The 11,776-nt window shown below is 46.9% G+C and overlaps 2 protein-coding genes across 2 annotated transcripts; one reads left to right on the top strand and one right to left on the bottom strand.

Annotated features, from left to right (window-relative positions):
- Positions 1–2,034: 2,034 nt before the first annotated feature.
- Positions 2,035–4,839, top strand: LOC117863530 (chloroplastic import inner membrane translocase subunit HP30-2). Its single transcript, XM_034747300.2, has 6 exons — positions 2,035–2,528; positions 3,066–3,181; positions 3,485–3,611; positions 3,875–4,023; positions 4,410–4,472; positions 4,563–4,839. Exons 1-6 carry the CDS (start codon positions 2,196–2,198, stop codon positions 4,588–4,590), a joined length of 816 nt encoding a protein of 271 aa, XP_034603191.1. The 5' UTR covers positions 2,035–2,195; the 3' UTR covers positions 4,591–4,839.
- A 194-nt stretch (positions 4,840–5,033) lies between these two features.
- LOC117863529 (chaperone protein ClpD2, chloroplastic) lies at positions 5,034–10,733 on the bottom strand. Its single transcript, XM_034747299.2, has 12 exons — positions 9,709–10,733; positions 9,067–9,236; positions 8,745–8,974; positions 8,539–8,647; positions 8,323–8,453; positions 7,637–7,738; positions 7,273–7,554; positions 7,061–7,182; positions 6,675–6,969; positions 6,338–6,571; positions 5,825–6,058; positions 5,034–5,597 (listed from the first exon to the last, which is right to left on the bottom strand). The coding sequence occupies exons 1-12, from the start codon at positions 10,314–10,316 to the stop codon at positions 5,286–5,288; spliced, it is 2,829 nt and encodes a 942-aa protein (XP_034603190.1). The 5' UTR covers positions 10,317–10,733; the 3' UTR covers positions 5,034–5,285.
- Positions 10,734–11,776: the final 1,043 nt, after the last annotated feature.

Here is an 11,776-nt window from a genome sequence, read left to right as displayed (position 1 = left end):
CGATGAGGGGTTCGTGCTGCTCCTGCAGTACACCGTGGTGGGGGGCTCCCTGAGGAGCGCGGCGGCCATATCCACTTGATCGTCACAGGGACGACCATATCCGATGTGGAGCTCCACAGCCGTCGTCGGGCGCCGCCGACGTTGAGCCACTGCCGATGTGGAGCGTCCGCAAAGAAAGAGGTTGGGGAGCCGAGAAGATAGTATGGGTATGGGCTGGATTGACATTGGTAGGGCTGGGTCCATTCATAACCAAGGTGAAAATATTTAATTAATTGGTGGGTTGCTTTAAGATTTGTGTTAGAAATTAAGGGCTTGTTCGCTTCAGCTTAAGCCGGCTGAAAAACTGAAATGGCTGATTTGTCGTGAGAGGAAAACATTGTTTGGTGGCTGATAAGCCGGCTGAATAACCTGAAGCGAACAGGCCTAAAAGAGGAGCAATTCTTTATATACATAGCGACGTGATATGATAAATAATCTAGCTTATTTCCTCTTTAACTTATGACTTAATCTATACATTAAATTGAACATAAAATACTAATTATTCCAATAAATATTGTATAACATACGTTTATAATCGAGGACAACTTAAACTTTAGGAAGACATGACATACCAAAATGAAAGTACAAAAGTACTTGAACAGCTCAACTAGTCTCGAACTATCACGTGCCCCTAGCTAAGAACTATACATCCACTACCAGGGAAAGCGCCTTCAGTACCGGTTCCTAACCCCTTAGTACCAGTTGTGCAACCGGTATTGCTACTTCGGTACTAAAGGGCCTTTTAGGATCTGGTGAACTAAACGGTACTAAGGGTATTAAAAAATAAGAAAAAGAAATCACCCCGTCCGAGCCCGAGCCCTGCCAGCCCGAGCCCAGCCCCGCCGCCACCACACCGCCCGGCCCCGCATCCCGCTTCCCCGCCGCCGCCACCACCACGCCACCCAGTCCCGCATCCCGCTACCCTGCCGCCACCACCTATGCAAAAAAAAAACTATGCCCCGCCGCCGCACCCCTACGCCCCACCGCCTCCGGCTGGCCGCCGCTCCCCTGCGCACCGCTGCACCCCGCGCGTCGCCGAGCACCTCCGCGCGCCCCACACCTCACCCCGCCACCAGTCTTCACTACCAGTGAGAGGCGAAGGGGAGGGGCAGTAGCAGCGAGAGAGGTAGGGGGAGGGGGTGGGAGAGGGAGGGGGAGGGGGCGGCGGGAGGGTAGGGAAGAGATAGGGACAGGAGAGGGAGGCGGCGGACAGAGGCGAATAAAGTTGGGAGCAGGGCGCCGACGGGGGGAGGGGGGAAAGAGAGAGCAGATAAGGAGGTGGGGGGGGGGAGAGAGAGAGGAAGATAGGAGGCGGCGGACAGAGGATAAGGTTGGGAGCTCCAACCGGTACTAAGGATACCCATTAGTCTGATGGTAGCGATTCAAGATTACCTAGTTAAATAGAGGAGATATGTCATATTAAAAGAAGCAATATAACATTATCACGTATCCATGAATTTAATGACCTTTTTCATCTTTGTTTATCTCATTTTTGTTTATAGATAAAATCCTATGCCACCTCTAGTGGAAAAATCACTTAGACAAAATGTCAATAAGCTAGACACCACGGTGGTGCTACCCTAGCACCTAAACGCCCTCTGGCACAGCTTTTTTGAAACAGAGGCTGTGATAACTTTGTGTCTCGCTCTCTAGTCTCTACCAGCCGTCCATCAAAAGCTCCCGAACATGAACATTCTTCTTTCACGGTGAAGAGCAAGATCAGTTATTTAGGATACGCACGGAAGGTCGTCCAAAAGAATTTCACTAGTTAATTACGAAATTTGCGTCAAGACGCTAAAAGCCTGAACTGCCACTGACGACCTACCACCACTCACTACACGGGTCACGTAAAGCTTCTCCGTCCATTTCATTGAGGTCTGAACACGCAGCCCGACGACTCACACCGGCCCAGAGAAACCGGCCCATGTGATCCACGCGAGGTTTGGTGAGAACGTTCAGCTCGAGTCCAAGCGAATGAAGGCGAGGCCGACGGGCTCGCAACGCCCCCCACTGCCCAGACTCGTCACAGGCTCCCGGCGTCGGAGCATCCAAAGGGAAGCAGGGGATAAACCAGCAGCTATCCGCTTATCCCCCTGCCCTGCTCTTCCTCAACCGCTGCGACGAACCTGGGAGAGGCGGCGGGAGTGGTCATCGAGATGGATGGGGCGAAGCAGAAGCCGCGGCCGCTGACGGTGATGGCTTCCTCCTCCTCGTCGCAGGTGGCGGCGGCGCGGGGCATGGGCATGGCCAACCCGCTGGCCGAGTGGAGCGACCGCGTCAGGTCCCTGGAGGCCGGCCTGCGGGCGTGGCTGGCGAAGCAGCCCACCCACGTGGAGGCCGCCGTGTCCACGGCGGTCGGGGCCGTGCAGGGCGCCGCGCTCGGCGGGCTCATGGGCACGCTCGCGCCCGACGGTGGGGCCGCGCTCCCCGTGCCGCCGCCGCCGTTGGGGGCCGACCCCAAGGCCTTGGCCTCCTTGAAGCAGGCGCAGGTACTGTCCTGCTGTCCCTATACGCAACCATTTTCGCGGTGAATAGTTTCTATACGAATTTCCCTTCGTTCTCCAAGTGTTTTGGTGGGGAATGGATGGATATCTGAAATGCTATGCCGCGGGACATCGTTTAGCTAATGTTCGTGCGAATCTGTTTAGAACATTAAGCAGTTGATAATTGTTTATTAGGTGTAGTAGGGCACTGATGGTGATATGAAATACGAACGGGGTGTGTGACATCTCTATGCTGGGATGATGGATTTTTAGTTTGCCCAGCAAGCAAGCAACTGCCTTTATTTGAAGAACAAAAGCAAAGATATTAGTTTCTTTTTGTGTGCATGTGACAGCATTTTTCTTTAGGGACAAAAAAGCAGATGCTCTTCTTTCAATTTAAGCCAAAGTGGCACATCAGTTACTTTGCACACACTAACGAAGGAATGCTTCTAAACACAATTTTCATACATCTAAGACAGGCAAAAGGAAAATGTCCCCCCTTTCCTTTAAGCATTGGGTTTAAGACATGGATTTCAATTATAGGCTCTAGCTGGTGGACCCCTGGTGCAAGCACGAAACTTTGCAGTGATGACTGGTGCGAATGCGGGTATATCCTGTGTTATGAGAAGGATAAGAGGAAAGGAGGATGTCCAGGGCAGGTAAGGTTTTCCTAGTTCTTGTTAACTGTTCTGTAAATTTCTGCACTTGAGTAGCCAATGATTGTTGGTTTGTACTTTACAAGTTCTCTTTTGTTCTGAGTGATGTTGTGGCAGTCCATTAAACTTACACTAGCTATAGGGACTGCAGTAAATTTTCAAGTAAAGGAGACTAGATTGCATATTTAATTCCATCTGGAATCAGTTGTGCTTATTTGTAGTATTCATTGGATAGGTTTATATGTCTAGCTGAATTATAGATCATATTTCACTTTATATGATTGATGATTTCTCTTTTGTATATAGCATGGCAGCAGCTTTTGGTTCTGGGGCTCTATTTTCCATCGTGAGTGGAATGGGAACACCAAATCCAGTAGCTAATGCAATTACAACTGGTGTTGCATTTGCTGTATTTCAAGGTGGTTTTTTCATGGTAAGAACCTGGAAATGTCTACTGCTGATGGAAGTTACTTTGTTGTTCGTTGAGTTTTGGCACTGGACTTGGTATCTTGTTGATGCTGTTTCCTATATGTTGGCGAAGTTACCATTACTATAACTGCCATTGCCATATGTATTTGCGTTATACTTTAGAAGAATTCTGATTGATAAAATACCAACCGGGCCAAGCTAATTGATATGACTTTTATCCACGATTATTAGATTGTTCTAATCATTATCAATCTATCTACATTGTAGATCGGTCAAAAGTTTTCGCAGCCACAGAGTGAAGATACATACTATTCTCGTGGAAGAAGCATGTTGCAAACATTAGGCCTTCAGAACTACGAGAAGAATTTCAAGAAGGGTCTCCTGACTGATCAAACCTTGCCCCTCCTTACTGACAGGTATAAAATGTTTTGCCTTTCTTTTAGGAAAGGTAAATCACAGAGCACCAGGCTGTGTAGCATAGAAAACCCTTGGTACCAGTATCTTGGTAAGTGGAAAATAACATGCAGTACTGTGGCCTCAATTTTGCACAAACCACAAGTAATTTGAATGGGAGCCATGTTCCCATTGGCTTGGTTCTGCTCCTGATGAGCACCAAACAGTGGAGTAGGCCAATTATCACAATACCTGGGTTTCTTTTGCCACTTGTGCCACAATACCTAGGGTTTATGCAATTTATTCTTATTTGGATCATTTAACTTCTTCCTCGGCAACAAAGAAAAGTCAATCTTTGGGGCAAAAATTGGTGACGTTCTTATTGAAATTACATGTTTTTTCATGCCAGTGCACTCAGAGATGTGAAGATCCCTCCTGGTCCCAGACTCCTCATCCTCGATCACATTAAAAGGTCAGGAATCGCTGATAAAGCCATTCTGGTTTATAGCCTTTATTTTTGTTTTTTTCCCTACATCTAATCTACTTTCTATGCACTTTACAGAGATCCTGAATTGACAAGAGCAAACTAAAATGATCGGCACCCTATGTCAGAGCCACCTTTTTCTCTTCGAGTTGCAGAATTGAGGTTTTTGTGGGGAACAATTTAACTTTTCGGGGATGAGCTTTAGGCAGCAGTATATTTGGTTGTACTACTAGTATATGTTTTGTAGTCATCAGACTATGATCAATTCGCATGCTTCGATGTGTATTGAAGTGAAATTTCTACGAATCAATCTGTTCTCTTGGAAATTTGGAATGGCAGAATTTGGTATCTCAAATGTTATGCTGAGCCATGAAGATATAATTAATTTAGGGCGTGTCAAGTTGAAAAACAAACAGCAAGTCAGACATTTGTTTCCACTTCTGCATGTCAGTTGGATTCTGTATTGCATGCTAGTACAGTCAGTTTACACGCCGCTCCAATCAATGTACGGACATAGACGGCTGGCGGCACCGGGGGAAAACATCGAGATGACCAACATTGAAATGCAATGCTGACTACCTGGCCTGCTAGCCAACATAAACAATGTATGCCTTCTATGGTGAAATTATGTACAATTGGGTTAAGATTTAGATTTACATTATATGCAAGGAGAGATTCCAGCAACTCTTAAGGTTATGTACACACAGAGCTGTGGATCCTATGTACGGAAGAATCAAGAGGCATACCACTTTGTGAAAGAATTAATGGGTAAGCCACTAGTATACAACACGATGGTGAAGTTCACAGCGTTGTTGCAGGGTCAGACAATTGGACGGTCTGATCATTCAACCGGCTCAAGCAAGGTTTTCCTGTGGCGTCAGTGTCCATCAATATCGTGTCACCAGGTTTGAACTGTCCAAAGAGGATTGCTTCACTGATCGCATCCTCAACTAGCTGGGTGACGGCCCTCCTCAGCGGCCGTGCACCATAGCTTCTGTCATATCCTTGCTGAGAAATCAGATTCTTCATTGAATCAGATATCTCTAGGCCAATCCCAAGAGCTAGAAGCCTACTCTTGACTTCTTGCAGAATTATATTGAGAATAGCCATCATCTGCAGAATGTCAGAGAGTGTGAATGTCTCATTTGCAATCTCCCACATGGCTGAACCACATGCGATAGGGATAAAAACTGATGCACATGATATTATTCTAGGTGCAAGAGCATTGCATCAAGTTAGCTATCAAGTACAACTCTGTTCCTTGGTTTCCATTACTAAGTGATACGATGTTTAAAACCACAAAGTAAAAGAAGAATGTAACATGGATAGAAATAACAGACCTGAGTTTTCTCAAGAGGACGGAACACAACCACTTCATCCATTCTATTGAGCAATTCAGGCCGGAAAAATGCCTTCAACTCCTCCATCACGAGGGATTTCATCGAAGCATATGTGGTATCCTCTGTATCTTTTTGTGTTGAGAAACCTATACTCCTCCTTCCACTCGAGATTGATGAAGAACCAACATTTGACGTCATGACAATCAATGTGTTCTTGAAGGAAACTCTACGCCCCTGTAATCAACACAAACATTAAATAATGCATGCACATTGAAATGCGACTAAAAAGAGTATAAGGCATAAGTGAAAGAATTTGCTTTTATGAAACAACTTAGATAAGTTCATTTTTGTCTATAGAGTTGAATCAGTAATTCGTTTCACTAATGAAATTAGTAAGGGTAGAACTATAGCAATCATTTAATTAAGTGGTAGTATCTCTCCAAGTGCATGATTTGTAAACAAGTTCTGAAAAAACTGGCACGAAAAAACAATGTAAATGTCAGGAGCTAGTACTTGTGAATCGGTCAGGTGTCCATCCTCAAATACTTGGAGAAGAATGTTGAAAATATCTGGATGAGCTTTCTCTATTTCATCAAGCAATACTACAGTGAATGGTTTTCTCCGAACCGCTTCAGTCAAAGTACCCCCTTCACCAAATCCCATGTACCCTGGAGGAGAACCTATCAGCTTGCTCACAGTATGCCTCTCCATATACTCGCTCATATCCAACCTAACCATAGCTGACTCCTGTTAAATGAAAGAAATAACTTTCTCAAGACATAATTCCATGGAACATGTCATAAACTCTGTAAATAACAATAGAATATGTAAGAAGGAAAGCATAACCCACAGATCCAAAATAACTTGCTGCTAGTGCTTTGGTGAGTTCGGTTTTTCCAACTCCGGTTGGCCCACAGAATAGAAGTGTAGCAATAGGCCTGTCAGGATCATTAAGGCCAACACGTGACCTCTTCACAGCTTTAGATATTGCCACAACAGCATCATCTTGACCTATGACACGCTTTCTAAGCTCATCATCTAGGCCCACTAGAAGTTTTGTTTCATCTGCAGTCAACTTCTGGACCGGTATCCCTGACCATAATGATGTGACTCTTGCAATTTCCTCCGAATCAACCAGAATCGGTCTGCACGTTAAGAGTGACTGTAAATTCTATGGATCTAAGTTGCAGGATGCTAAGCCTACTCTGCGTGACATGACTACATGATGGAACTTACTCATCAACTGAAGTTGGAGGCGTCAATGGTGAAGCAATCTTGTCCTCATCTATTACTTCAGTATTAACATTGTCATCTGTGTCATTCTCATCTAGAGAATACTTCAACCTGTTAGTCAGTGCCTGAAATGTGGTATACAATGAAATATAAGAATCCACGAGTGTATGGAATGTTTGCAAGTTGCAACTGCTCTATTGTGAATATTGTATTACCACTTCATGCATGCTCTGGACAGCTCTAATCTCCTGCCAGTATTCATCTGGGGACTTGGAGAGAATAGAGCACTGTTCTTCCTTCTTCTTTTTAAATGACTCCATTCGGGCTCTACTACCAGCTTCATCAATCAGATCAATAGCTTTATCAGGAAGATGTCTGTCAGGGATGTATCTTGCTGACAAGTAAACTGCTGCATTGATTCCTTCTAAAGTGTATTTGCATTTGTGATACGTTTCATATTTATCACGCAGACCAAGTAATATCTTCACAGCATCCTCCTGTAGGGGTGTCACAAAGGATTAATAAGAGAAACAGATACCCACCCTACCAAGTGACTTCTGAAAGCAAAATCCAAACTACCTGACTAGGCTCATTCACAAATACTGGCTGGAATCTGCGGGCTAGAGCCTTATCCTTCTCAAAATGCAACCGATGTTCATCCAGAGTTGTAGATGCAATGCACTGTGAGCAAATACAAGAATAACCACAGGGGAAGAAAACAAAGTCAGTCACACAGCTGAATGGCGTATCTAATACTTAATATTCTGTCACGGATTGACAAAACAACCTGCTCGGTATTCATAAACATTTTACACATCTTCATAAAGATTGAATCTCACTCAAGTGACAAAGTATACACTAAACAGTATAACAAGATGAATACAGGAACCATCAGTCTAACCACCAAATCTCCTTCACAGTTGCTCAGTGGCATTCTACTAAAAAAGAATAGAAACCTTCATTGCCAATAATATATGCAATCAACAGGTCACAGGACAAGAGAAAGTATATGGTTCTCTACTGTACAGATAGTGCATGAGGGGTAGACTGCCATCTGTTTGGAAAGCAGGTAACTAAATCATATGACATAACTAAATGTTGGGTAGAACTTAGGCAAGCAATATGACAAACTACACGCCTAGACACCAGACAATACATAAAATGATGAAGCGCAGGCATCAAAGCAATCTATTTGGGAAGTGTCACGTATTAAGTGCAAAGCAGGAAGGTCAACGTAGACTAATCAAGGTTTGTGTAATTCGAACCTGCAATTCACCTCTAGCAAGTGCAGGCTTCAGCAAATTGGCAATATCAAGGCCAGCTCCCTTGCTTCCTCTTCCAGCAATTCCAGATCCAATAAGAGTATGAACCTCATCGATAAAGAGCATAACATCACCTGCATGAAATTTGGGAGCTATTTAAAGACTGTATAGGAAAAAGAATTCAATATCTAGTAATTTATAATGGATGAGTCAAATGACCTGCTTTGCGCACTTCACGTAGTAAACTAGTAATCCTGGCTTCCAGTTCGCCCCTCTCTTTTGCACCAGCCATAAGTAGAGCAACATCCAGTGATAATATACGCTTTCCCTATAAAACAATGTAAATGAGTGGTAACTATTAACTGCAGTTCTTAACAATATGTTACAACATGACTGAGCATCCATCACTGGTCGCTGGATCTTACCACAAGGAAAATAGGGACATCTCCATTAGCAATTTTAAGAGCCAAACCCTCAGCAATCGCTGTTTTACCAACACCCGCTTCACCCAAAAGAATTGGATTGTTCTTTGTTCTCCGGCATATAATCTGAACTACTCTTTCGATCTCCTCCTTGCGACCAATAACAGGATCAATTAATCCTCCACTTGCTCGCATGGTCAAATCCACACAAAACTGAGCTAGTGCACTCTTCTCTGAAATGACATACGAAAAAGTTCATTTATTCAATGAGCTCTATTATCAACAATATTGGCATGAACTCCAATAAAGTAGCTTAACCTCTAACCTTTCTTTTTATTTGAATATTTGACAATTGCAGTCTTGCCAGCTCCCGCGGCAGATTTTTCACGTAACTTGAAAGAAGATAGCCCAACAGGCTCCCTGCCATCTTTGGCAAGTTCCCCTTGGACCCGGCCAAATGCCTGCTTGGTTAGCTGACTTGGATCTGCTCCTAAGCTACAACGAACGAGATGCATCAATAAATCACACAATAATGAAAAAACAAATGGGGAACTTTTATCTATTTTTTTCGCTAAAATGAACTTTTATCTATTTCTCGCTAAAATGAATGCACATTGCTAGTTGTAAACTTTGCTTGCATTTCCAGCTGCTAGCCTGCTGAACTTTCGAATGACATATTTTTGTAGTGCAATTTAGATACAAATATTGGTCCTTATCGACAAAGCTTATCAGCCGATTGGTTCCAGCTGTGGCTAACTGACAATGTGCATCTGTAACGCTCCAAAAGAGGCGTATGGTTATTTCGTTCGTGATGAAGAGGTTGTCGTGTTATTGATAGATGTCACATGGTTGTGGATCATTGGCCAAAAGAGATGTGTCGCCGTGAGGGCTAATTTTCTAACAAGATGAAAAACAGCACGGTTTCTTTTTGGGAGCAGATATTATAGAGCAGAAGAGCACCACCAACCTCTTGAGGACGCTGTTGGTGGTGGGATCGCCCAGGTTGAAGAGTCCGAGCGCAATGTGCTCCGGCGAGATGAAGTTGCAGGCCATGTTCCTGGAGAACTCGACCGCGGCCTCGAAGACGCGCTTGCTGGCGGCCGAGAACGGCACGTCCGTTGCCAGCCCCGTGGCGGCCTGCGCGGGCCCAGGCTTGCCCAGCGCGTCGCGGCACACCTCGCGCGCGCGCTCGACGCGGATCCCCGACCCGAGGAACCCCGCGGGGGAGCGATCCTCGGCGACGAGGCCCAGCAGCAGGTGGTGCGGCGCGACGGCCTCGTCCCCCATCCCGCGCGCCTCCCGCTGCGAGAAGACCACCGCCTTCACCGCCCGCTCCGTGAACCGCTCGAACACCGCCCGGACGACGCCCGCCCCGCGCCGCCGCTGCTGCTGCCCCCGCCGCGGCACCGGGGACGCGGCCAGCGCGACCGCGAACGCGCGCAGCGGGCGCGACGGCGCCCTCCCGCCCGGTGCCGACGCCGGCGCGAAGAAGCGGCGGCGGAGGACCGGGTCGGGGCCGGCGGCGAGGATGGACGCCGACGGCGCCGACGAGGACGAGCAGCAGCACGCCTCCATCGCTCGAATCCGCCCCTGCCCCCGATCGGTTGGGTGGATGATTGGATGCTTCTTCAATTATAGGCTCCTCCCACCTGCCGCGCGGCGTGGCTGTAAAGTTGGCGCGGAATCGAATAGAGAATTGGCAGCGGTTAGTGGTTCCGCCGTGGCGCTGCCTGCCCGGGATCGGGGAATCGAGTGAGTGGGAGGTGAGCTGAGGAAGTGGGGAAGCGGCAGCGGCACGCAAGGAAGGAGGGGAGGGCGGGGGAACCGGCGCCGCGGGGGGCGGATGATCGGAGACGCGATGCGGTGTGGCAGTGGGGAAGAAAGGGATTTTTTTTTTCCTTCTCTCGCCTCTCGGCCTCGATTCCACCGCGCGGATCGCACGCCACCGCGCGGGGGTGTTCTTCGCCGGTCGCGCTCGGGGCCGGAGGCGCGCGCCTGCCGGGCCTATCCGAAAGCGCAAGCGGGTGTGTGGACTGAGGCGCGCGTTCCGTGGCTGCGCCGCGCGGGGCCGGGGCGGCCGTGCGATGTGGGATGGACGGGCGCGGGCGGGTGAGGTCTCGCCGTTTGTCCGCTATTTTGCCGGGTTTTTTTAGCAAAAAAAAAAACTGTCCTGGATCATCCCCGCTGCGCGATCCGTCTCGCTCGTCGCCGGCGGTGTACCGTGTACGCGAGGCCGGCTGGTCGGCTGGAGCCGGGAGGGCCACCGAGCCTTTTGGTGCTTCTCGGCTGAGTGGGTGCGGACAGTTTGTTTGACCCACAATTTTTTAAGTTTTTTTAAAAGCTATTGCTAGTTTTTTTTCCCAAGACCCAACGCTAACTTTTAAATGATGTATTTAATTTTTTTAAGTTTAAAAAGCTAAAAAAACTTATAAAACTGAGTTTTCCAGCTTTTCTGAACTTCCAACTTTTCGGGAGCTGCACTAGAATTTCTTGAGCTTCTGACTTTTCACGCTGAGAAACTACCAAGAAGCTCGAACAAAAGAACATGAGTGACAAAGTCACTATGGAGAAAATAGGATGAGAAAGCCGAGAAGGGTGCCGGGGGAGGGAGCCGAGACGGCAGGGGAGAGCCGAAAATGGATCCCATTCCGTAGGTTGTTCCAATTTTTTTTAAAAAAAATTATTCTATTTTCTTCAACCACATTCTACACGATGGAAATGGTCACCTCATTAAAATTTTAGCTGGCAGCGAGCTTTTTCACTATAGCTGTCAGATTTAGTGACAAGGTTACCTAGGTGGTAAATTTGTAGACGGGGGAGATCGTGAGACCAAGAACTTAATGATAACATAGAGACGCAAGGTTTAGATAGGTTCAGGTCTGTGGAGAGTAATACCCTACGTCCTGTGTTCTAGTGGATTGTATTGTTGATCGCATGTGCGAAGAGTTAATGTGAGGTGGGATGAGTTGAGGTGCGTTGAGTTGCCTTCGGGGAGCACCCCTAGCCGCCTTATATAGGCTGACGACCTAGGGTTA

Source organism: Setaria viridis, chromosome 7, assembly GCF_005286985.2.
Source record: "Setaria viridis chromosome 7, Setaria_viridis_v4.0, whole genome shotgun sequence".
Taxonomy (NCBI): domain Eukaryota; kingdom Viridiplantae; phylum Streptophyta; class Magnoliopsida; order Poales; family Poaceae; genus Setaria; species Setaria viridis.
The sequence above is the reverse complement of the archived record's forward strand: the minus strand, read 5'-3'. Positions and strand labels throughout refer to the sequence as shown.

Excerpts from the sequence above, each read along its gene's own strand:
- LOC117863529 (XM_034747299.2), bottom strand. The coding sequence starts at position 10,316 with ATGGAGGCGTGCTGCTGCTCGTCCTCGTCGGCGCCGTCGGCGTCCATC. Across the intron at positions 8,454-8,538 it reads ACGTGAAGTGCGCAAAGCAG|GTGATGTTATGCTCTTTATC; the intron begins GTCATTTGACTC and ends AATTTCATGCAG. Across the intron at positions 7,555-7,636 it reads TTGTGAATGAGCCTAGTCAG|GAGGATGCTGTGAAGATATT; the intron begins GTAGTTTGGATT and ends ACACCCCTACAG.
- LOC117863530 (XM_034747300.2), top strand. The coding sequence starts at position 2,196 with ATGGATGGGGCGAAGCAGAAGCCGCGGCCGCTGACGGTGATGGCTTCC. Across the intron at positions 3,612-3,874 it reads TTCAAGGTGGTTTTTTCATG|ATCGGTCAAAAGTTTTCGCA; the intron begins GTAAGAACCTGG and ends TCTACATTGTAG. Across the intron at positions 4,473-4,562 it reads ATCCTCGATCACATTAAAAG|AGATCCTGAATTGACAAGAG; the intron begins GTCAGGAATCGC and ends TGCACTTTACAG.